Here is a 24485-nt window from a genome sequence, read left to right as displayed (position 1 = left end):
AAAGAGTTTCTGTCCCAATCATTGTGTAAAAATCCAATATGGCCAATATACTATGTGCTATAAATCAGGTTAGTGAACACATTGAAGGGAAAGTTAACATGGTCATTTGTTTATTAGTCACAAATGTGTCCATGATGCAAACTTTAAATTTATATATGTACTGTATGGTTGTAGTCCAACTGAAAACCTCTTTACTTCATACTGTGAATGTCTTTACATACATGTAGCGAAAGTACATAGGTGAAAAGAATGAAAATGACACATTTTTATGTTATTTAACTAACAATGTCAAACCTTGAACGGCAATGATATGAACCTAAAGTCTTATATTATGGGAAGGGGCACTGACTGACCTAAAAAAAAGGGGGGGGGGGAGTTGTTGGTTCCAGTCATGCTTCAGTGATTCCATATATATAATAAACAAACATTTTCCAGGGAAAAAAGGAGGACTGGGCCACCCTGGATCCGACTATAAATGGATAAAAGATGCATGTCCGTGTCTTTTTGAAAAGGAAACATCATATTGGAAGGCTTGCATTATTTTGTTAGACCAAATTCAATGTACTTCCTCCGTTGACAACCGCATATTCAAATTCAAATCATCATTTGTATCTGTCCAAGTTTATGTTGCAGCATTTGGGCTTGTTTTCTCTATGAACTTAGGAGGGATTATGCGCCTAGCATGTATGTATACATTTATCTCATTCACGTTTCCCTCCATGTTTACTTTCCAAAGGGCTAGGGAAGATAACTTAGATAAGAATGCACACATAAGAAAGGTCCTGTGTGGGACGTTAATTTATTGCTCATTTTTTTTTATCTAAGAAAAGTTATTTAAATTTTGGGATCAAATTATAAAATTGAGGTTTTTCAAACCGGTAACTAATGGTTCTGAGGAAATTTATTGCGTAGATAAACGTTCCAAAATTTGGAACGAATTTCGAAAGCCGGTGGCAGTGATTGATGGAGTAAAGGAAAATAGTTCCGGAACGGAAACGATCACTGTCCGGAGTTTGACTTGTCGCATGTCGGCATCTTCAAATGGCAAATTTATTTTACACAAATTCGTTGACATGCCATGATGGTAGATGGACACTACAGCACAATATAAGCTGAGCTGGAAATTACAATTGGTGAGTAGAAATGAATAATATTTTAAAACATGCCTATCAGACATGAGAATAATCATTGATCCGGCCAAGAGTTTGAAGGAAAGATGTTTACATTTGTGCATACAGGTATGAATTGACTTTCTAATACACCACATTCTTGTACAGTAACTTGTTCAAAGGCAAAGTAAGAATTTGGGCTTGTAAAAAAAATTATTCCTGTGATTGGACCCCCCCCCCTTTTGGAAGATCAATGCATGATTTGAAAAAGGTACATATAAACTATGGTTTAAATCCTCCCTTTTAAAAAGAGCTGGATACACACCTGTTTATTGTCTAAACCATTGTGTGTATTCACAATGTTTTGGTTGGGGGGGGGGGGCTATTACCAGACCTAACCCCCTGATGGAGTAACCCTAGTCCAAATAATTATGACGTCTGGCAAGGCTATTTTTTTTTTTTTCTGAGACGCCTTCCTAGGACGTTGTAGGAAGGCGTCCCAGAAAAAAATTTAAATAGCCTTGCCAAACATCATAATTATTTGGACTAGAGTAACCCTACATATTCATATTTATTGTATGTTTAATAATGTATTGATAACTGTCACGTCCTAAAATTTGCATGAAATATCTGTCACTGGATTTTTTATAACTCATAACCAACCAATCTTCACATGTATGTTACAATGATGATGCACCTATTTATATAGCCACTGGTGGGTGATGTACAATAATTATAATTTATCACATATTTGTTATGAATACCTTCAAGGCTTGGGTTTGCATATGCAATAACCTCTAAATTGCCGGGGGCAAAAAAAAGAGTTTATTGATATTGTGCCCTGATTCCAAATGATGTGACAGCATTGCGTCCTTAACGAAAAATTTTTACACTTTTGTGATAAGAAATTTAAGATAATTTTCCAGGCATGTTTCATTAAATTGCAGGCGCGGATCCAGAGGGGGGTTCCAGGGGTTGGAACCCTTTCTCTTTTTGAGGATCAATGCATTTGAATTGGGACATGTAATTGGAACCCCCCTTTGTCCTGGTTTTCAAAATGGCTGGACTCTCCCCTGTATTGTTATCAATGATTTGTTTTGCTCTAAATTTTGTAGAACTTAAATATAACATGTTATAATCTATGCATACCATTGCTTTGTCATGTATGTAGTAATATTCTACAAATTCTATTTTGAAATAAAAAAGTATTATTAAAAGAATTTGTTGAATTATTATTACTACAAATATCACAAATCAAATACATGTAGTTACTGTAAATTCAGAAATTATTGCTTGCAAATTATTGCGAATTTTTCATTTTAGACTTAAATGCGATTTTAATTTTTACGATTTTGTGAAAAATCCTGTTTAATTCATATAAAATATCACAAAATTTGCGTTTTAAGTTATTGCGTTTACAACTCAGTCGCATTTTTCGCAATAATAAAAACCTCACATTAATTTCTGAATTGACAGTAGTATATAAAATAGTATTAATGCTATTGACTTATGGCAGATTTTACAATAAGAAGGAATTATTGTTTTTTTGTACCTATCAAAAAAGCAATTGCTGAAACTGTGAAACAGACTGTGTAATGGAGTAATGCATTATGTTATTGAATAAAATGTGTCTTTCTGAGTAAATAAAAATAAAAATTACTCTGTGTTTGTGTTTTTTGTTGGAATTAGAGGGTTTTCAATTTCAAAATATTGGACATGGAATAGACATCATGACCTACTTTACTGACATCCAGCTTATTTGGAGTGGAATTTTGAAATATTATTTATAAGTGGAGCCTAATAACATGGACTTATATTTTAATAAAAAGTCTTCTTTTGTGTTTTAATCATAACTTTAAGGCAGATTTTTATTGGTAAAGGCTAAAAAAGGTAATTTAATAATAATGTTGCTAATGTCACGACTTTTCCGTCCATTGTGGTATGTCACGATCGCAATTTTCTTATTGGTTCTCAGACAGCCCATTGTAGTTATTTTTATCCCGGGTTTTATAAATAATTGAAAATAGCAATCATATTTAATTTGAATGACGTAAGGGGGTCAAAGGACTTGAGGAATCAATATCATTGGCTGTTTTATTTTTTGCGAACGTTACTGCTTGAGGTTTCCGTCCAAATCAGTGTCACGTGAGCAACATATATATTTAGATCGGTAACTCTCCTGTATAGGAGTTACGATATCGCCCTTTGCAGAAATAGATTCAGAGTCAGTTCCTTCACATGATGGGGAAGCAAAGAAGGTAAGTTGTATGTAATATCGTTACATGAGGACCTTAAATGTATTCCGTCCATCAAAAAGACGTTCGCAACAACACGTAATGTCATGATAGTAGATGTTGCTAATGTTACTATTACGAATTGGTTTCTTGTGTATTCATTTGATATAAAGTACACCTGCAAATGACATTCTGTATATTTAGAAATTCTAAACCAGACTGTACAATTTTATTACTCCAGGCATATATTAAACACCACTGTGTGCATACATTTTAACTTTTAAAGATGTTGTTGCTCATGTGACATGTCCAAATGTCGCTAACGTTACTAATTTTTTGGTTTCTTGTGTATTCATTTGATATAAAGTACACCTGCAAATGACATTCTGTATATTTAGAAATTCTAAACCAGACTGTACAATTTTATTACTCCAGGCATATATTAAACATCACTGTGTGCATACATTTTAACTTTTAAAGATGTTGTTGCTCATGTGACATGTCCAAATGTTGCTAACGTTACTCATTTTTGTCTCCGTCACGTTAGCAACATGAAAGTAGGAGACAGAACACAATACTGTAAAATCTGCCTTATTTAATTTTATACATGTTATAGAAGTCGCATGTAATACAAGTTATAAATACTTAATTCTTAATGTAAATTTTTTTTGTAGATAAGATATCACATTGGTTTGAGCATGATTCCCAGCAAGATTATGAAGGGGCATATATATCATATATACATTGGAAATATATAGTGTCACTAAATTACTCTCATACAGTACCTCACCTCTGTAGCTGTAAATTGCGAAACGGTGGATTCATTCATAATTTTGAGTTACTTATTGCAATTGAAAATAACGTTGATAAAGCTAACAGCATTATGCCATGATGTTGATGGGATGTTCTGATTGGACAAAAAGGAAATTGTGAATTGAACAAATAGCAAACTTGAAATTCATAGGAAAAAAAGTAGGAAATTGGAATAATGAAAATTCATAGTTTCAGTGATTATCTTACAATCATCATGATCATTGTCAATACTACAAGTGCATCATCAAGATCATATAAATCTGAATTCACCTTGGATAATTATACATTTAAAATAAGAATTTGGATATAATAAGAATTTCTGTGCTGGCGTTGCTACTGTTGGCTTCATGTACCACCAGCTGGGAGTGTTTTAAAAACCTTTTTGACCTTTCGTGAGGGTCTGTCACGGTCCGTCACAATTGGTTAGTGTCATATATGCATGATTATGGAAGTTTCACCAACCTAGACAAGCTTTACAGCCCTGGCACGGTTGTTGGTTGCACTTAGAGTCAAATGACAGCTTGCTGTATACATTTGTAGTTCAAATAGTCTGAATGAATCTACATGTATGGTGACAATCTTCTAAATTACTGTTCATTCTGAAACTGGCATTTTATACTAGTACATGTAGTAGTCGAACATATTAAACAATACATGTACTTCAAAGTATCAATTTATTTTGTTTCGCCTTACATGAAAGTCATGAAAATTGGTTGTATATATGCAAGAAATATGTATTACAGTCTTGGGGTGATGGTGTAAGCTATTTTTAATAGAGCTTTAAATTTATAAAAGCTAAAAGAGCTGGTTCAGGGAATGAGTGTAAAATATACTGTTACATTTTATTACATGTAATTGGATACATTTTATTGTATATGAGTACCTTGCAAGGTCTACTTGTCTATCAGGTTAGGTTGACCTGACCTTAATTTTGTTTCATGGATAATCTAAGTGATTTAGGTTATTTCAGTTTAATACAATGTTAACATGGTTAGGTTTGTTTCTCAGATACTTCGTAATGAAATTAGAGACTGGAAATGGGGAATGTGCCAATAGGACAACAACCTGACTACAGAGCAGACAACAGCAGAAGGTCATCAATGTTTGAATTGTTTCTCAGAAGCTGTAAGCTACATTGAACATGTTGGAAACAAACATAATTTTTGTTTTGCCTAAGGAGATATGGTATCAGGGGTGAATCCAGCCATTTAAAAAAAGGGGGGGGGGGTCCCAACCCAAGACAAAAGGGGGGTTCCAACTATATGTCCCCATTCCATGATCGTCCAAAAAAGGGGGGTTCCAACCCCCTGAACCCTCCCCCTGGATCCACCACTGGGTATGAATTTTGATGAGACGACTTGCATTACTTAAACTGTAAACCATGTAGACCAAGTGATTTTCTTTTTAGTCACTATATAATAGGTCACTGCACACCCTTCAGCAAAGACCAAAAACTTAAACTTCATGATGAGCACCCTATAAATGGCTCTGCTTGGAAAGAGCTAGGCTTCTAACAGAGTTAATGTAAAAAATTCAGACGAGAACCCAACAGTGATGACAACTTGATTTATACTAGTATACATGAGCTACAAACAAACAAATATGTGATAAACAGCAATCAACAAAAACACTACAGACAAAAAATTAAGGGGAGACTAATTAAATATAAAAAAAAGAAGATGTGGTATGATTGCCAATGAGACAACTCTCCACAAAAGACCAAAATGACACAAACATTAACAATTATAGGTCACCGTACAGCTTTCAACAATGAGCAAAGCCCATACCGCCTAGTCAGCTATAAAAGGCCCCGATAACTATAAGAAAAAGTAAAACGATTCAAACGAGAAAACTGACGGCCTTATTTATGAAAATAAATGAACAAAAACAAATATGTAACCAAGGATTTGTATAGTGTCTCACTATACAAATCCTTGATGTAACACAAAAACAAACGACAACCACTTAATAACAGGCTCCTGACTTGGGTTTATTTACTTTAATGTAAAGTTTATTTACTTTAATGTAAAGTAAATAAAATTAACTAATGTCTTGTACCAGGGGTGTGTCCAGGATATTTGAAAGGGGTCGTAGAATAAAATATTTCGCCGAGCGAAGCGAGGCGAAAAATTTGTGGGACCTTTTTTTGGCTTAAAAACATAAAATAATAGAGAATTGCACTAATGCAACGGTTCCTGACTTGGAGCATGTATATTTTAAAGTTAAAGTGTCAGGATGTGACATTTTTTATGCCGAGTTCTCTCCATTAATTGTCTATGGTATATTAAAATGATTGGATGGATCTTAATAGGAGTAGACCAATAACGAGAAATTCCAAACTCAAGGGTATATAGGAGTTACTTAACATTTCAATTCCTAGGCCAGGATTTTATTAACGAGAGGCGTGATTACGGTTGAGGGTCCATGGGGAAGCTCAGAAGCTCCTGAATTTCTACAATTTAGCATCAAATTATGAAGTAATCCCTCTATTTTTTATTAAGTTCGGGTTTCGTTGAACGACACACATGATACAAGACAAATAAACACTGAAGAATAAAGTTCTTTCGTTCTGAGTATTGCTTTAATGTGGAAATATACATATTTATAGTATACATGTACCTTGACGCAAAACCTAAAATGAACACAGAAAAATACTGACGGACTCTCATTTTCAATTACTAGAGTGGATTCATTAGAACCATTTTACGTGGATTTCTCATGGCGTAATCGTCAATAATTTTATCAAAATCAAGTTTAATGTCTCTGTGAACATATAAAAGAAGCAGAGCATTTAGGCGATCCTCCTTCATGGTGCTTCTCAAATCATTCTTGATCAACTTAAGGGATGAGTTAGCTCTTTCGGTGGAGCTTGACGTGACGCTCGTCAAAGCAAGTAAGAAGAGAACTTTCATGATGTTTGGAAATAAAGTCGAGCATGCCCTTACATCAGCCGGACTCCGAGAAACGAAATTTTACGGTTGATGATGACCCATCAGATTGGGGAATCAGTATAAAAAGAAATCAGAGTATGTGTTTAATTAATGAATATGATAAATTGCTATCATTCTATACAATACTAGCAGATTATAACGATAGGCTTTTTTTTTTTTTTTTTTTTCAAAGGGGGGTGCGTACGCCCATTACGCCCTTACCTGGACCCGCCCCTGTGTACAAGTATTACCCTGACGTTCCGTGAAAATTGTTTTCAAAAATCTAATTTGTCCATAATTCTTTTATGTAATAAACTTATTTAAATAAATTCAGACCTTTACCTGTCTGATCACCAGCATGGCTAAAGGTATTACTCCCAGATGTATTGGCAGGTGACACCTCCAGGTATTCAAGCGATTTCCTGTCGGACTTGCAAGTTCATGCATCATTTCACTTCTGTCAGTGTACACGACCGAAAACTTGAATCTTTCCATTTTAAACTTTCAGGTGCATAGGTACGTAATCATTTGATAATATACATCTCTGTCCTGCGTGTCCGATAGTGATACACTAGTCATTACTGTTTATAAATAACATTTCTGGTGTAAAGAATATTATTCATAAAAATTTAAATAATTCCAAAAAAGAGATTTGATAAAATAAAAATTTGCTTACACATTTTTTCCAATGGTAAATTTGGGGAAATGTAAGTACTCGTTGTCAAAAGTAAAGACCAGTTTGAAACATACAAGAAAAATTGATTTAACAAAAATATATATATACGCACTTAACGACCATTCTTTTATACGCCTTGATAGAAAGTTACGGAACTATAGATAGTTGCAATTTAAAATTATATACATTTTTACATTGAACATAAGAAAGAAATAAAATTGAGAATGGAAATGGGGAATGTATCGAAGAGGAAGCGGAAGGTCACCAACAGGTCTTCACTGCAATGTAACGAGAAATTCCCGCTCCTGGAGGTGTCCTTTAGCTGGCCCCTAAACAAATATATACAAGTTCAGTGATAATGAACACCATACTAATTTCCAAATTGTACACAAGAAACTAAAATTTAATAATACAAGACTAACAAAGACCAGAGGCTTCTGACTTGGGACAGGCGCAAAAAATGCGGCGGGGTTAAACATGTTTATGACATCTCAACCCTCCCCCTATACCTCTAGCCAATGTAGTAAAGTAAACGCATAACAATACGTACATTTAAAATTCATTCAATTCAAGAAAAGTCCGAGTCTGATGTCAGAAGATGTAACCAAAGAAAATAAGCAAAATGACAATTAAACATAAATAAACATGCAATTTGCCCCCTCCCTTTTTGGGAAAAAAATTGGTTGCTTATTTAGGGAATCACTGAACCGTGACTGGAGCGGTCCCTCTCTTAGGTCAGTCAGTGGGCCATCACTTACGAAAATTCCTGGATCCGCCACTGAGCATGTTATCATGGGATGTCGATGGACTATTGTATACCAAAAGAAGAAGAAGAGAACCAATTTGAATTAAAAACAGGTCGATATTTAACCTGCTCTGGTTCGTCGAAGTAATAGACAAAGTAAAATCACAGATTTCTATTTAAATAAAATTGTTCTCGAACAAAGGAAGGAATTCGTCATCACAATTGTTGGGTATAATGTATTATAATGTGAACATCGTTCTGAAGTACTGTATGCCAAATTTTCTGTTCCAACATGCACGTTATATATATGCTACTGGACGTCCCAAGAGAATTTTCTGTTCCGACATGCATGTTACCAAGAGATGTGAATATTTTCTTGGAAAAGTATTCAGTAACAAAGTTTCAAATTAATATCGGGATTTATTTTCTTTCTTGATATATTCAGTAACAGCAAAAAGAATAACTTGACTGCTTGTCCGCTAAATTGGGCTGTTCTTGCCAGATAAAAGACTTATAGTTATATAACTCGAAAAACTTTTAATTTGTAATTATTTTTTTTATTTATATTCATCACTAGATAGCTGAAATTTATTGGGAAACTTGCATTTCGGGCATATTCTTTGCTTCTTAGCTCGAATTAAAGAGTGTTATAAACTTTTTCAAATGTTGAATACGCAACCAACAAATGGAAGTTTTTAACGACCTTGACTGGCTATACAGCCCTTGCACGGTCGGCCCTGGCTTGCGCCTTTTTGGGCATTAAATAATTTAATATGTTTACCATGTGGTAATTTAAATAATTTAGAATGATGAGAAAGTTTAATAAAAACAAAAATTTAAAAAGCAAAAATTTGGATAAATAAATGAATAAAAAAAGTAAAAAATTTAAGATTAAGTAAATAATAAAATAATAAAAGAATATAATACGCAACCAAATCTCCAAGTATTATTTATGTTTCTGGTAAAGGCGTTTGATTGGGTATTAGTTTGAGGTAGGCGTGTTTTCGGAAACATTCCTCCAATCAGACCTATTTGACATACATGTGTGCGCTGATGCGTGTACACTGGCTATTGTAACGGCACGTGTGACTGTCTCATATCGAAATCTGTCGAGCGTGACCAATGTTTATTGTAGAATTTTTTGTCATGTGGTCAAATTATTTGACATACAAGTTTTAAATTTGCATTTTGAAAGATTATTTTCGGAAGTTGTCCCGTATATACTATTCTAAAGTGTTAGAGAAAAAAAAACCAAGACTTTAAAGGAAAGATATACATATCAACGGAGAATATAACCTGAGAAAACTATACTAGTCTACTAGCATAATAGTCAAAGATATAAAACATGTATTATATGGCTCTGATATTAAATTTAACGTGTTCTGGAAAATTTTGACAAAATATAATTGCACGAATTTTTAATCGATCGCTGACCTTTAATTCTAGAAGTGACTTGTGACTGTTATAAACATGCAGAGACCTATGCATTATGGTTTAAGTTTACAATGAACACACTATAGTTATACATTTTCCTTTTAAATATCAAATAGACAATCACCTTTCGGATAGACTTGCTTTTTCTTTCTTTTCGTAAAAATTATCATTCGTCCATTTAGAGACATAAATTACAAGTTATATATGTCTCTGGTTTATTATATTTGATTACTTCAAAAATGCTTCAAAATACTATGAGCCTGTATTGGGGTCCCAACCGATCACACACAAAAAGGGGCGAGTTCCAACTATATATATGTCCCCGTTCAAATGCATTGATCGTCTTATAAGTTTATGACTCAACGGTTTCCTCCAACAATATGGTTTGATAAATTTCTTTCGAAGTTCATTACTTTTCACATACTAAAATAAAATGATATTCATCTTCAATTACTTGTTTATCACACATAATACAAAATCTCGGATATGTCTCAATATTATAAAATCGACAAGTTTCTATATTCAAACAGTGAGCAGATATATGCGGTATTTACAAATGAATGGTTTTATAAATATAATTTACAGCATGAACTTAATAAAATTGTTGGGGTCAAATACATCTATGCAACATACATTTAGGCGAGTCTTCAAAAAATAGTACATTTCACAATTAAAGCTACCGTTTAATCTATCTTTGAATTCAAATTAAAACAAATTCACTTTTTTTACACCCTGATGTAACCGTATTTTTAAAGTGTTGTCATCCGTATCAATAAATTGTTTAATAAAATTGAAGTGCATGAGTATTATTAACGTCTAGGATAAGTGTGAGATTTCTCTGTTGATGGGAATAAACAAAATTTAGCTGAATTTGTATTATTTAAATTAATGAAAAGGCAAGCTAGTGTGTGTTTGAAATGATATTGTTGAAATGGATTCACTGTGTCTAAACCACACCGGCAAAATTTGCTCGGACTCGATGCTATCTAACATACGGCACAATGACGGAACACCAATAGACAAAAGAAAGGTAGGTTTCTCCTTATTGTTTTATTCTTTTTATGATATCGAAGAATATATATACATATACAACTATTTTCTATTGTGAGATGCAATATTTTTTACAACCGTTCTCTATTAACGGAGAAATAAGTCAAAATGCATGTTAAAATGACGAATTGAGTGAACCTTGCCTCGAAATTGTTTAATTTCTCGTTAAATTGTTCACATTGTACGGAAAGAAAGGTACGGGAAGATAGATATTGACACGGAGATTGCAAATTAAGTTATTATGAGCATCTCATTAATTGTATCTCTGTGTATGGAACGAAAGAAAAGGGTAATGTCAAATTAAAATAAACCGGTTTCGTCAATGTTGTTACTACACAATCACCCGGTTTCGTCTATATATATCACCCGGTTTGGTTGGTTTTTTTTAACAAACAATTTATGAAAAGCAACTTTGGCACGGATCTGAACATTGTATTTCGAGAATTTAAATATATATTTATTGTAAGGTAAACTTGGCGTGTTAAAATCTATTTTAAACAGGCACTTTTGGACATAGTTAATTATGATAATACACATTTTCCTAATGAAAGGCGTATCCCTTATTTCACTTAACTTCAAACTAATTTTAAATGGAATATAAATACTCAATAGCAAACACTGGTATCTAATTATTTTGTAACATTATTATATTTTCTTTGTTTATAATAGTAGTATGTAAAGATGAAAAATAAAAGTATGTGTTTTGATTGTGCCATAATTTTATTTTACTATACTAAATTATATACACTATGCATTCAATCATTGACGAACAGTCCCAAACCGACTATAGTCTATACTGTTCTGCACAAGTTTATCATGCATGCAGTCCTGCGAGAGTTTCTGGTACTATATATACTGTGTTCCTTGCGCACTAAAGCAAGTTTTCACACTTAAGCATCCATAACATAGCAATGAGATTTGTATCTTTCTCCCCGTTTCTGGTAGGCACATTTATTTTCCTATAGGCATGTTTTTCACATTATTTTTACAGTTCAAAATAAAAAAAATTACATTCCAAATTCATCTTTTTTTACAGTTCGAATTCAATTGAAACTTCAAGATAACTTTCGAAAACAATATCTGACAGTATTGTATTTTCAATGTGAATAAAAGTTGGTTTGCAAAACATGACCGTCATTTATATCTTGGTCTTATTTAGAAAAAGTGACGGTAACCACTTATCCCATACACATTGACAATGAGACAACTTTCTTTTAGACACAAAAATGATGTTGAATTAATCAAGTTTAGGTCACCGTATGCCTTAAACAATGAGAAAAACACACAAACCGCATGAAAGCAAGCTATAACAGGGCCCTAAATTATAAATGTAAAACAATTCAAACATAAAAACTACCTGCCTATTTTATGTTCAAAACACATATGGTATAAAGCAACCAAAGACAACCATGGAATAACAAGCCTGTGACTCGGGAAATGGACTGAGTCAAAGTGTTATCGCTGACACAAACAGTACAACAAAAGTACAAATAATAAAAAATGATGAATAAACCTTAACTCGTCCTATGACAGAGTCTTTATAGTGAATTCGCGATTTGTGCCAAAACTTGTATCATAGTTAAAATTATCCATTAAAAATGATAAATATACATGTATTCGCAGTTTACTATGAAATCCACTATATCTGAACTAGTATACATATTTATTAAGGGACCAGCTAAAAGACACCACCAGATGCGGGAGTTTCTCGCTTCATTGAAGACCCATTGTGGCCTTCGGCTGTTTTCTGCTCTATGGTCGGGTTGTTGTCGCTTGGAATTTGTATGACTTTTTCATGTTTAAATGCCCCCCCCCCCCCCAACACTTTTTGTTTTTGTTTTACCAAAAAAAAATTCAATCCCTCTAAACCAAAATTTTAAACATCACCAAAAAGTAAACAGAAATTTATAGTATTTATATAACTAAGAAGTGTATAAAGTTTAATGCAGTTATAATACTTCGTTTTTGAGATATGGCGCGACATGTTAAAAAAAAAACACATTCCTGTTTCACTTACATGTTCTGCTTCATTGAAGACCCATTGTGGCCTTCGGCTGTTTTCTGCTCTATGGTCGGGTTGTTGTCGCTTGGAATTTGTATGAATTTTTCATGTTTAAATGCCCCCCCCCCCCACTTTTTGTTTTTGTTTTACCAAAAAAAAATCAATCCCTCTAAACCAAAATTTTAAACATCACCAAAAAGTAAACAGAAATTTATAGTATTTATATAACTAAGAAGTGTATAAAGTTTGATGCAGTTATAATACTTCGTTTTTGAGATATGGGGCGACATGTTAAAAAAAACCCACATTCCTTTTTCACGTACATGTTCTGTAACTCAAATAGATTTAATTTGATTTTCACTTAAAGGTTTACAGATCATGTTAAATTTAAAGGAAATAAGATAAGCTGTCCTGAAGTTACGGTGCGACATGTTTATGGTGGACAGACGGATAGATAGACGGACGGACGGACGGACGGACGGACAGAATGACTGAACGATGGAGGCACGGATGGATGGAAGGACGGACAGTAAGACGGGGGTATACAATAATACGGACTGTCAAAATTGGGACGGGCGTGTAAAAACGCGAAGAAATGGAGAAAAAAATCGTAATTAAAGGTAAATATTTTTTATTAGGATATCGGCCAAGTCGATTTAGTTGTATAGTTGTCTGCCTTATCATTTTCCTATATAACTTTTATATATATTTGAAAAAAAATATGTATAGAAATCGATAAAAAGAACTTGATATTCGGCATTTATTATGAGAAACATAATCCAACTGACATAATCCGATTTCCCGGGTGTCCCTGTTTTTCTCATTTCTTACAATATTTTAATTCGGTATACACTTTATAAGATAAGTGGCGAATCTAGATGACGTATATGTTGCACGCCCCGACCCCACCTTTGGTTTCCAAAACTTTATTGATTCCTGTATTTAAAGATTTTATAAAGCAAAAAATAATCAAAATATTGTTCGACTCGCTACGCTCGGCCGTATGTAAAAGTTGTTCGAAATACGCCCACTTTGAAATAAACTGAATATATTGTCAAAATATATTGATCAACATCAGTGTACGATCATCATAACACAATGGCGACAGTGCAGACTCGGTTTTTTTAATAATGTTAACAAAATAATTATTATTGAATTGTATAGATGACCTGAGACTATTATACTAATTTGTACATAGCAGTATAGTGATAAATAAATTGTATTTTAAAGGGGCACTAGCTGTCAAATTCATGGTCACCAATTTGACTCAAATTCTCATATTTGATTAATAACAATGTAAAACATTTATCCAATCTATCAAACGTTTAAAATAAACAGTTTACAGAGCATGGGGTAGATGATATGTAGGTTCGTTTCGTGTGTATTTAAATCCAGACGCCATCTAATTAACTATCGATTTGACCTCAGATGACCATATAAGCGATGTAAACACAAATAAAGATATGAATAGGTTAAACCAGCACGTGCAATTGGATTTTTATAGGTCTGTTTGATTTGAATTTATAGATTAAAAATATAAGTTTCTCATTGTTTTTAACCGTATAAGAATGATTTATATTGATCGAATTAGTAATCAAATGATTTACCGTAGTTTCACTTTCATTGTTGACATTTTTTTTCTTTAAATAACCAGTTCACGTACAATGCATGCGTTGTCAGTCTCTAGCTAGGGGGTTAAATTAAGTTCACATGAATACCGGTTAGAATGATGATGACGTTTTCACTTGCAAGTGAATCAGTCAAAAATTATGTATAATCGCTTATTTCAACAAAATTAAAGCAAATTGATTGCTAAAAGCAAATTATTATTTCATTATTCCAATTTAATTAATGATTAATCTAAAAAAAAATATACTTTATTTTTTTTATATATATCGTAGCTAGTGCTCCTTTAATGCATGGTAGTTGTAACTTCTATGCCGATTATGCATGCATATACATTTGTCTTATTATCAACGTTTATCCTTAAGAAGATTTATTTTTAACGATGGTAGAAAAGATTACATACATGGAATGATTAGATTACTTATAAAGGTGTCCATTCTTTTGTGCGAGAACATCACATATCAATTGTGTGTTTCGATTTTTAAGACCGTAAACTTTAATTTCAAGTTTAAAATTGTTCAACATATTTTCCCATAACTCATATAGAAAAAAACATATTTAGAGAGCTTTAATCTCAATATGCTGTTAAAAAATTTCGGAATGCAAAGTAAAACTAAAATATATGTGTCGGCTATAAGAGTATGAATTTGCTAATTATTTATTTGAATCTGAGACTCATAAATAATAAGCCGCTGTCCGGTGAACAACTTGTTTTCGAACGACCCACAAAACTCCTTTTGAACACTGAAGTTAAATAATCAATTCTAATGTAATGCGATTATGATTTTTTTTATTTGACCAAACCGGGTTATGCATTTTGAAATCTATGACGAAACCGGGTTGTATACATTGACGAAACCGGCCAGTTTGATTTTGACATGACCCATTTCTTTCGTTCCATACACAGAGTTACAATTATTGAGATGCTCATAATAACTAAATTTGCAATCTCCGTGTCAATATCTATCTTCCCGTACCTTTCTTTCCGTACAATGTGAACAATTTAACGAGAAATTAAACAATATCGAGGCAAGGTTCACTCAATTCGTCATTTTGACATGAATTTTGACTTATTTCTCCGTTAATAGAGAACGGTTGTAGAAAATATTGCATCTCACAATAGAAAATAATTGTATATGTATATATATTCTTCGATATCATAAAAAGAATAAAACAATAAGGAGAAACCTACCTTTCTTTTGTCTATTGGTGTTCCGTCATTGTGCCGGATGTTAGATAGCATCGAGTCCGAGCAAATTTTGCCGGTGTGGTTTAGACACAGTGGGATTTATAGCATGAAAAATGTGTGTAACTGATTTTACGTTGACTTGGACTGCGAATTTGAAAATAATATATTTGTGAAATCACATTCTACAAGATGACATATTTTGTAAGTACGTTTAATATACTCTATAACCTTTCATTCTAATTATAGTATCTTTGAAATGCATTTTATAGCGGACTATGCGGTATGGGCTTTGCTCATTGTTGACGGCCGTACGGTGACATATAGTTGTTAATGTCTGTGTAATTTTGGTTTCTTTTGGACAGTTGTCTCATTCGCAATCATACCACATCTTCTCTTTTATATTTATATAGCTATTACTTGCAACTGCCACATGTACATGTTCTAGACTCGTGTCGCTGAAAGAGGTCTCCTTTCAAGTTTGAAAATAGGTGGAAAAAAAGCCACACCCACTTATAAGATATATACATGCTCTCAGTCTGACTGTTGCATTTTGAACAAACGAGTGAAAGTCCAGCGCCATGTAGAACAAAATAGTTTCAACATTCATTTATCATTATCATGATCTTGACCTGCATGGATATATGCATTAACTTGCAACTGTACGGTTAAACAAACCGGTTATTGATGGCTGCACAAAAATCTTTAACCTCAGACAAAACATGAAATTAACTGTTCAGGAAAAACGAAGTCCATCTAGTAGTAAAATACGGAAAAATGAAAATAAATATATGCAAAATTTTCCCCTGGATACTGTGTTTTGGACATAAAAAAGCCAATGTCCCAATTTCCCGAAATTCCATTATGTTTGACAACGATTTTGATGTAAAACAAACCTTTAACCACAGACTGAACCTAAATGCTGAATTAGTCGGCGTGAATGCTGACGACGGAACCTTTATTTTTTACCAATTAATTAAATGAAATTGCGCCATATTTACCTGTAAATATTTTTTTACCTATAGCAAAAGAAAAGCAAATGGTATGTTGTCAGAGCTACCTTAAAAAAATAATAAATCCAGAGCTCTTCAAAATTGAAGAAGAAAACTAAGAAAAGAAAGATTTAAAATATGTGCGTCAGTAAATGTATATAGAGAGAAGAAAACTTCACCGGCTCAACTTAAATTCCAGCCGAATTTCACTGAATAGTGGATGCTATTGGTGTTGTTACAAACAAAGATGATGACTTTGTATTGTGTAACGATCCAGAAAGCGGGATCATTTTATTAGGATGCAAAGCTAATTTAAAATTTAAAATTTCTGTGTACAATTTCAGAGGAAGTTTTTGCTGGTGTCTATAAAATTTGTCCAAAATATTTCAAACAACTTTATACTATACATGCATGGCTTCAAGATAGGACATTATATATGTGTCTATTCTCAACTACAAATACCAGCCTTTAGTTCAATGATGTACAGAGACATTTTAAGGTGTAACTGTGTATATTTATACAAGTGAACGTTTTAATTCAGCATACTTTTTGTTATTAAAATGACTTTAACTCCGCCAGTCGGTAAACTGCCGATCCCGAGCCCGGATAAAGAAGGAGGGAAGTCAATCATTTAGTTATTTTATATAAATAAAAAAAAATTGGCGCAATTAGATGATTATTTTATTGGCGCAAATGATACCTATAGTTTTGAAAATTAAGTGGCGCCAAAGAAGTATTGGCGCAATTTAGTTGTGGCGCAAATGAGTTACTTTTTGGCACAAATAGATATCGCCCGAAATAATAGCTTAAACCCTTTCAAACTATTCTATTAATCTCTCCATGCCATATGGCATAGGTTATGATAAGCCCTCGGGGAAAAACAGTCAAATGAATGGATAATTATAACAAGTACGTGTATTCCCGACAAACAATGACAATTACCAAATTCGTTCATTACGTGTAAATGAATGCATTTTGTAAAAACATTAAATCTGTATTTATATAACTGTACAAATCACCCATGCAGAAACATATATACACATGGAAAAAAGTATTGCAACACCTTAATTTTTTAAAACATGAAAAAATAGTCTCTTATTTTGGATGGAATATGATAAAATATTTGTAAAATAATATTGAAACGTAGTTAACGATAACATTGGCTTTAAATCGAACAAAAAATGTATGAAAAAAAAGGTTTTTTCGAACTAAAATTTTTATAACAAAATGAAGTGTTTTTTGTACAAAAAAATGCATTTTACAAGTTTTACTGTAGACGAACTTTACAATGTCAGACATTTCAAAATTAATCTTTAGAAGATTGTTCACATCATGGTTGGTCGTTATACGCCAAAGAATTAGAACTTTGAGCGCAGCTTCCATTCAATACAACGAAAGCAAGCGATCCATGGTAAAAAAGACATTTAAAGGGCACATATTTATCTTTCGTCTGACAGCACGTATACACCGCAGTTATCGTGAATTATATAAACATATAAAAAAAAATAACATTATTTTTTTAAGACAAAACAGAGAAAAGAACTGATAAGTGCGGGTATTCCATGCGCCTTGCCTCCTTTATGTTTCGATATTTAGAAATTAATTATTCTTTTATCTATTATAACACGTGAAAACTACACCGGTGAGTTCCATATATGTCTTCAACTTACAGCTGGTCCTGAAAATGCATGAAATATTTGCCACTGGACTTTTAACAACCAACAATCAATCACACTACAACTTAAAGTATATATAGTAGTGAAATACAAAATGAATATTATAATGATACAATTAGCAAAATAAATAGAATACAAATACACACTACTTTATTTAACTGACATAATTTAAAGGAATACTCTGTAAACTATATAAGTAGAGAAGCGAAAAGTTTCTTTTGAATACAAACTTCCGAACAGTTCATGTTTTTTTGCTCAATTTAAAATCTTGAAAACATAAGCATGTATATTAAAAACTGACAATCAGACATCACTAATACGTGTATACACAAATTCATTAATTCTTTATTAACGTTTAGCCCTACGGCACCTTTCTATTAAGAATGATGATGAGAGTAATTGTAATATATAATAGGCATGTACTTTCTTACGTTACGGATCATTGATTTTGTTACCTGTTGACCCGGTTGATTTCTAGCACGTGCCATCGAACTCAACCATTTTAACTAAAATAGATTTTGTTTAAGTTAACGCCATATGTATACTAAGTACAGTATACCTATCATATGGATTAGAAAATGCATATTATACGGTGATACTTTAACACTGTCCCGACAGAGACTGAATGAATGCAGTATGATGATCAGGTTTCGGGATCCGAGAAGTCTTTTTTCGAATTTCCGGATGTCGGGAATATTTTTTTCCAACTTAAATAGAGTAAATCTCACTAAATTAATACACATGCAAACAAAAAGCAACAGCTTCAACGGTTAACTAGGACATATATCAACAGAAAACGAATTAAAGCAAATGTCATACATAAAACCAAAATATGCATGTGTTAATTTGCCTCCGGTGCATTTCTGTGGATCCTTAACTTTTTTAGGTTACGCTTAGGATTTTCCGTTACTAATCTTCAAATACGAAAAACATTTTCACCGGTGTTCACAACATTTTAAGGTTTATGGCATACATTCTGGTGTGTATACAATTAACATACGTCCTTGCATTTAATTACCAATATACATTTATATAAACTAACATTTATTAAAAAAATAAACAACATATATAGACGAATAATTTATTAGTTCCTCGACAAAACAAGAAAAGAAATAAAGATTCAACAGAAGATTTAATTTTTCTTTGTAATTAATCAAAATAATACTTCAAACAAATCCTAATATAAAAAAAAAACATATATACAAATTAATCTAAAATGCATTATCGAGTAGAAGGGGCGCAACTCGTGTTATCAAACCGGTATACTAAACGAATCTAAACAGGGTCTGAACATGTTGAACGTAATTTTGTATCAATGGTCTGTTTTGGTCTGACACGGTCTTAACGGGTCTAAACAACCCGCTAGACGATTCAGTCTTTTCCGTCTTGATACGCCTTAACGAACTGATTTACCTGATGAGGCTATCGATCTGAACGGCGACTAAACGATCTGAAATATCTGGACGAATTTCTCTAGCGATAAATCCAGTCAATCAAGATGTGATCAGACCAAAATGGCCGTTTCAGACTAAAATCGGGCTTCTAGTGAATGATTCAACATGTCCGAAGTCAATCGAGCATCCAACACAAGAGCTGTCACGTGTGAAGCAGGAATTGTTTACAATTCAGATCACTATAAGCCATACACTGTTTGGTTGGTTCGTGTTGTTCAATTTCGTGTTTTCGTTGTAGTGATTGTTATCTATTGTCCTTTTGTCGTTTTATTTACTTGTCACGGTCTTTTCTGTCAATTAAGAACTAGGCTAATTATGACCGAATTCAGAATATACAAAAACTTTATACTATGCTATATAAAGGAAACAGTAGTTTACCCCTGTTCGAAATTCATAAATCGATTGAGAGAAAACTAATCCGTGTTACAAACTAAATATAAGTGAAACACATCAAATCTATAATATAACAATGGCCATTTTCCTGACTTGGTACAATACATTATAAGAAAAAATGGTGGGTTGAACCTGGTTTTGTGGCGTGCCAAACCTCCCGCTTTTATGGCAATGTTCAATATAACATTAACATGATATGATTATATGGTAGGACTACACAACAAATAAATGGGAGAATATATAGGATAGCATACACACGAATAAAAGCTAACAAAAGATACCAGGTTTAAAATACGCCATACGCGCGTTTCGTCCACACAAGACTAACCAGAGTCGCTGAGATGAGAAAAGTTCGAAGCCAAAACAAGTACAAAGTTGAAGAGCATTGAGGACTAACAGTTCCAAAAAGTTGTGCCTAAGACGACTAGAAATTTCTGTCTAGGATTAAGAACATTCTTTTTATTTGGTGTTTTGAATGTGTTCGCCCCATAATTCAAGTGCAAGCACAATAGGAAACATTTCCTTTGTTGCTATTTGATGGTGTTCCAGATGTTTTGGCCAAGCCATTGCAAACCATTTATAACCCATAACACCTGCAAAACCTAGAGAACCAGCTGCATCAGTATACAATGATAAACTGTCAGAAGAAAGCCATTTATCGGCATAGAAAACTGATTTTCCATTAAAATGATCAATAAAGGATTTCCAAATACCAATATCAGCTTTTGACTCTCTAGTTAGTCTAATATAATGACATGGATGAGAGACTCCTATTGTGAGGTCTATAAGTCTTCTCAGGAATGCACGACCTGGACAAACAACGGTACAAGCAAAATTGAGGAGACCAATTAAGGATTGTAACTGCCTTAGAGTAACTTTCTTCCTCCTAGAAAATTCATGCAATTTTGCTTGAATTTTTTCAATTTTCTCTTGTGGTAGCCTACATTCCATTATATTAGAATCTACCTCTATACCGTAAATGGTTATGACAGTTGTAGGTAATACTGTTTTTTTTCCTTTTTTATGGGAATACCTAGTCGATTACATAACTGAATAAAAGTTTGCAAATCTTGGTTGCATTTTTCAGATTGAGGGGGACCCACAAATAAAAAATCATCTAAAATATGTGACATGCCACCTGACTGATATTTTGACTGCATTATCCACTGTAATGCTACACTTAAAGTCTCAAAAGGTTTTGGGGCACTACTTGCATCCATTGGAAACATTTATCATAGTAGAAAAATCCATTCCAGCTAAAACCTAAAAGGTTGTAGTCGGGTTTCTGTATCGGGATAATGCGAAATGCATTTTCAACATCGGTCTTAGCAATTTGACAGGATTGACCATATGATTTGACCAATTGAACCACATTATCAATAGAATCATATGAAACAGCAGAATATTCCATAGGAATACCTAAGTTAATTGAATCATCTTTTGGAAATGACAAATCATGAATTAAACGAAATTTCCCATCTGACTTTGGAATCAACCCTAGTGGTGAACAAACAAACAATGAAAATGGAGGTTCTTTAAAAGGCCCAGCAATGCGACCACTTAGACTTTCTTTTGCCAATTTAAGGTACACAGCATCTGGATTTTCTGTAGCTGATTTATGGTTTTTACATGTTTTGTTACTTGGTGTACCTTTAAAATTAAATGAAAAACCAAAAGTGAAACCATGAACTAACATGTTACGTAAATCCATATCATAACCCTGCAATTCCTGTCCCAGTAACTCAGCGTTTACCGGCGTTGGTATTTTGTTTCTGATTTGGCACCTGTTTGTTCTGTTGTGCATTTTGCTGTGGTTTATATTCAGTGCATTGAAATCTTGCGTGTGAGCCTTTACAGTAGTGGCAGACATGCTTGTATGAGCAAGGTTTGTTGCAAGTTTGTCCTCTGTTAAACAAGATGCATGTTTTGATATTGTTTGAATGCATGTTTTTATTGTAGTATTGTGTATTGCCTTGATTTTGAAAACTTTTGTTTTGTCTTGCTGGTTGGGCACGAAAATTCTTGTTTTGAGTGTTACTTGTATTTGCTGATTTAGTATATAATTCATCAATTAGTTTCCCCCAAGGAAGCTTAATAGATTCCCTTAACCTTCTAAATTTCTCATCGTAAATTCTCCAAGGTTCATCACCATATAAATCATACATCTCCCTAATATTATGACCATACTTAAGTAAATGCCTTGCTTCCTCAGGGCATTTTTCAATGTAAATATCTGAAAAAACTAAATATGCAGATGTCCACTGTTCAATGGAAAGTGGAGGTTTGTTTGACCTTGAGTTATTGTACAAAGACATTTTTTCTATTACTAACAAATAAACTAAATGGGTCCTCTACATAGGAAGACGTTAAACTATTCATATCAATGAATTCATCTGACCATATTTTCTCTGTAATCTTTTGTGAAACAGTGGCCCCCAATGGGATGCCATCTGATACTTGAATTTTAAGTGAATTTTCACTTGAATTATGTGTGTTGACTGGCGGCTCACCTGAAAAAAGTGTTTCAACCACAGTTTGAATATCAAATTCTTTAGAAGTGCAGCATGTCGGGTTCAAGACTGATGTATTTGTATTATCAGGTGCCACTGTGCATGTAGGATTTACATTTATTTGTGTTCTGCTCTCCTCAGATGCTGCTGATGTAGGATTAGGAGCTGATATTGTGCACAAAACTTGATCAATGTTAACATTCTGTGTAGATGTTGGTATCTGAATTGTTCCATGTAGCTGATCTTGTGAAACATCTGTATCTACATGTATATCGGCCTCAATATTAACACCGCTAGATGTTGGCGGATTGCTTGCATTTGTATTGTCTGACTGTAAACGCAGGATCTTAGCTGCCAATTTTGTGTAATCAATATTTGTTTTTTGTTTTTTGTGAGTTGGTTGATCACTTTGACGGGATTTTCCTCTTTTGGGAGGCATCTCCTGGCATTTGTTGAGCTGATTGCAATTTGACCTCAATTGATGATACTGAAACAAAATCAGATTGTTAATATATTGGTATGTGTATAATATACACAACACAAAATTGTAATGCCAATGGCTTATGTACTAAATGTAGTTTATTGTACACAGTGTGTATATGTATGTATTTATAGGTACAATGTACCAAATGTCGCTAACTTTGTTAACTGAATAAATGTAACCGTCTGTGCAGTTTTGCTTAACCTACAATGAGGTAGAATATAAGATAGTGCAATTATAAGGTACAATGTACCAATAATATAAACCCACAACTGTGTAAGCACCTACTTGTAGATACAAATTACAATGTAAATAAAGCAACTTATATATATAAATTAAATATGAACAATGTTCATAAAACATTAGGATTGATAAAACTACAATGTACTTTTAACTCCAAATTAAGTATTATAACAGATTAATTTACCTACATAAACAACATAATACAGTATCATTGGTTGGATGCATGAAGTACAGCAGAACGAATACTTTTAAAGTATTTGCGCATTCCAAAATGGTTAAGGTGCACTCCGTCAAAACACAAATAATTCAAATTATCCCAAAAACCACGGTGGTGCCAAAAAGAAATAGCCTTTTCATCATGCTCATTGATTTTCTCTTGTAAAAGTGTGTTTATTTGAACAACTTTATCATTGTATCCTGCATATGTTACCAATTCACTCCGACATAACAATTGTCCAATTATGACATGATTTACATTCAAACCATAATGTAAATACATCGCAAACGCAAAAAAGTCTTGAGAAACTTGGGACGCATTAGATCTCCTTTTAGCAGCATCATTTCCCCCTATCTGTATAAAAATTATGTGAGGGTGACAACTAAAAGAACATAATTGTTTTTGCAGAGCTAGTCTTGCTACTGTAAGTCCACCCTGTGCACGACAATTAATTAAAAAGTAACACTTCAACAAACGCAGATTTTCAAATTTGTCACAACTATTCATAAAGCGATTTAACCTCCTTATAAAACTGTGACCCAATAAAGTCACGTGTAAAATATTCCTAGACGAGGACTTCTCCATGATGGTTTACTCCTGGTTTGCCCACTTTTAATTCTACCAATTATCTATTAATAAAGAAAACAAAAAAGACAAAAGGTTTGATGAGCATACAGTTGTATAGTCTGTTCCAACTTGGGTATGGTCAGGTAT

At 33.2% G+C, this 24485-nt stretch overlaps 1 protein-coding gene, 1 long non-coding RNA gene and 1 pseudogene across 2 annotated transcripts; 1 reads left to right on the top strand and 2 right to left on the bottom strand.

Moving 5' to 3' along the window:
• The first annotated feature begins 1016 nt into the window (after window positions 1-1016).
• Window positions 1017-4823, top strand: LOC134694925 (uncharacterized). Its single transcript, XR_010102651.1, has 2 exons — window positions 1017-1133; window positions 4018-4823. It is a non-coding gene; the product is annotated as an uncharacterized LOC134694925 (long non-coding RNA).
• Window positions 4824-20779: 15956 nt separating this feature from the next.
• Window positions 20780-21271, bottom strand: LOC134695360 (uncharacterized). Its single transcript, XM_063556588.1, has one exon. It carries the CDS (start codon window positions 21269-21271, stop codon window positions 20780-20782), a length of 492 nt encoding a protein of 163 aa, XP_063412658.1.
• LOC134694924 (uncharacterized) lies at window positions 20789-23897 on the bottom strand (annotated as a pseudogene).
• Window positions 23898-24485: the final 588 nt, after the last annotated feature.

The sequence above is a fragment of the Mytilus trossulus genome, chromosome 13 (assembly GCF_036588685.1).
Source record: "Mytilus trossulus isolate FHL-02 chromosome 13, PNRI_Mtr1.1.1.hap1, whole genome shotgun sequence".
Taxonomy (NCBI): Eukaryota; Metazoa; Mollusca; class Bivalvia; order Mytilida; family Mytilidae; genus Mytilus; species Mytilus trossulus.
Note: the sequence above shows the minus strand (reverse complement) of the source record. Positions and strands in the feature narration are given on the sequence as shown.

Bases quoted from the DNA above. Each gene is read 5' to 3' on its own strand.
- LOC134695360 (XM_063556588.1), bottom strand. From the start codon at position 21,271: ATGGAATGTAGGCTACCACAAGAGAAAATTGAAAAAATTCAAGCAAAA.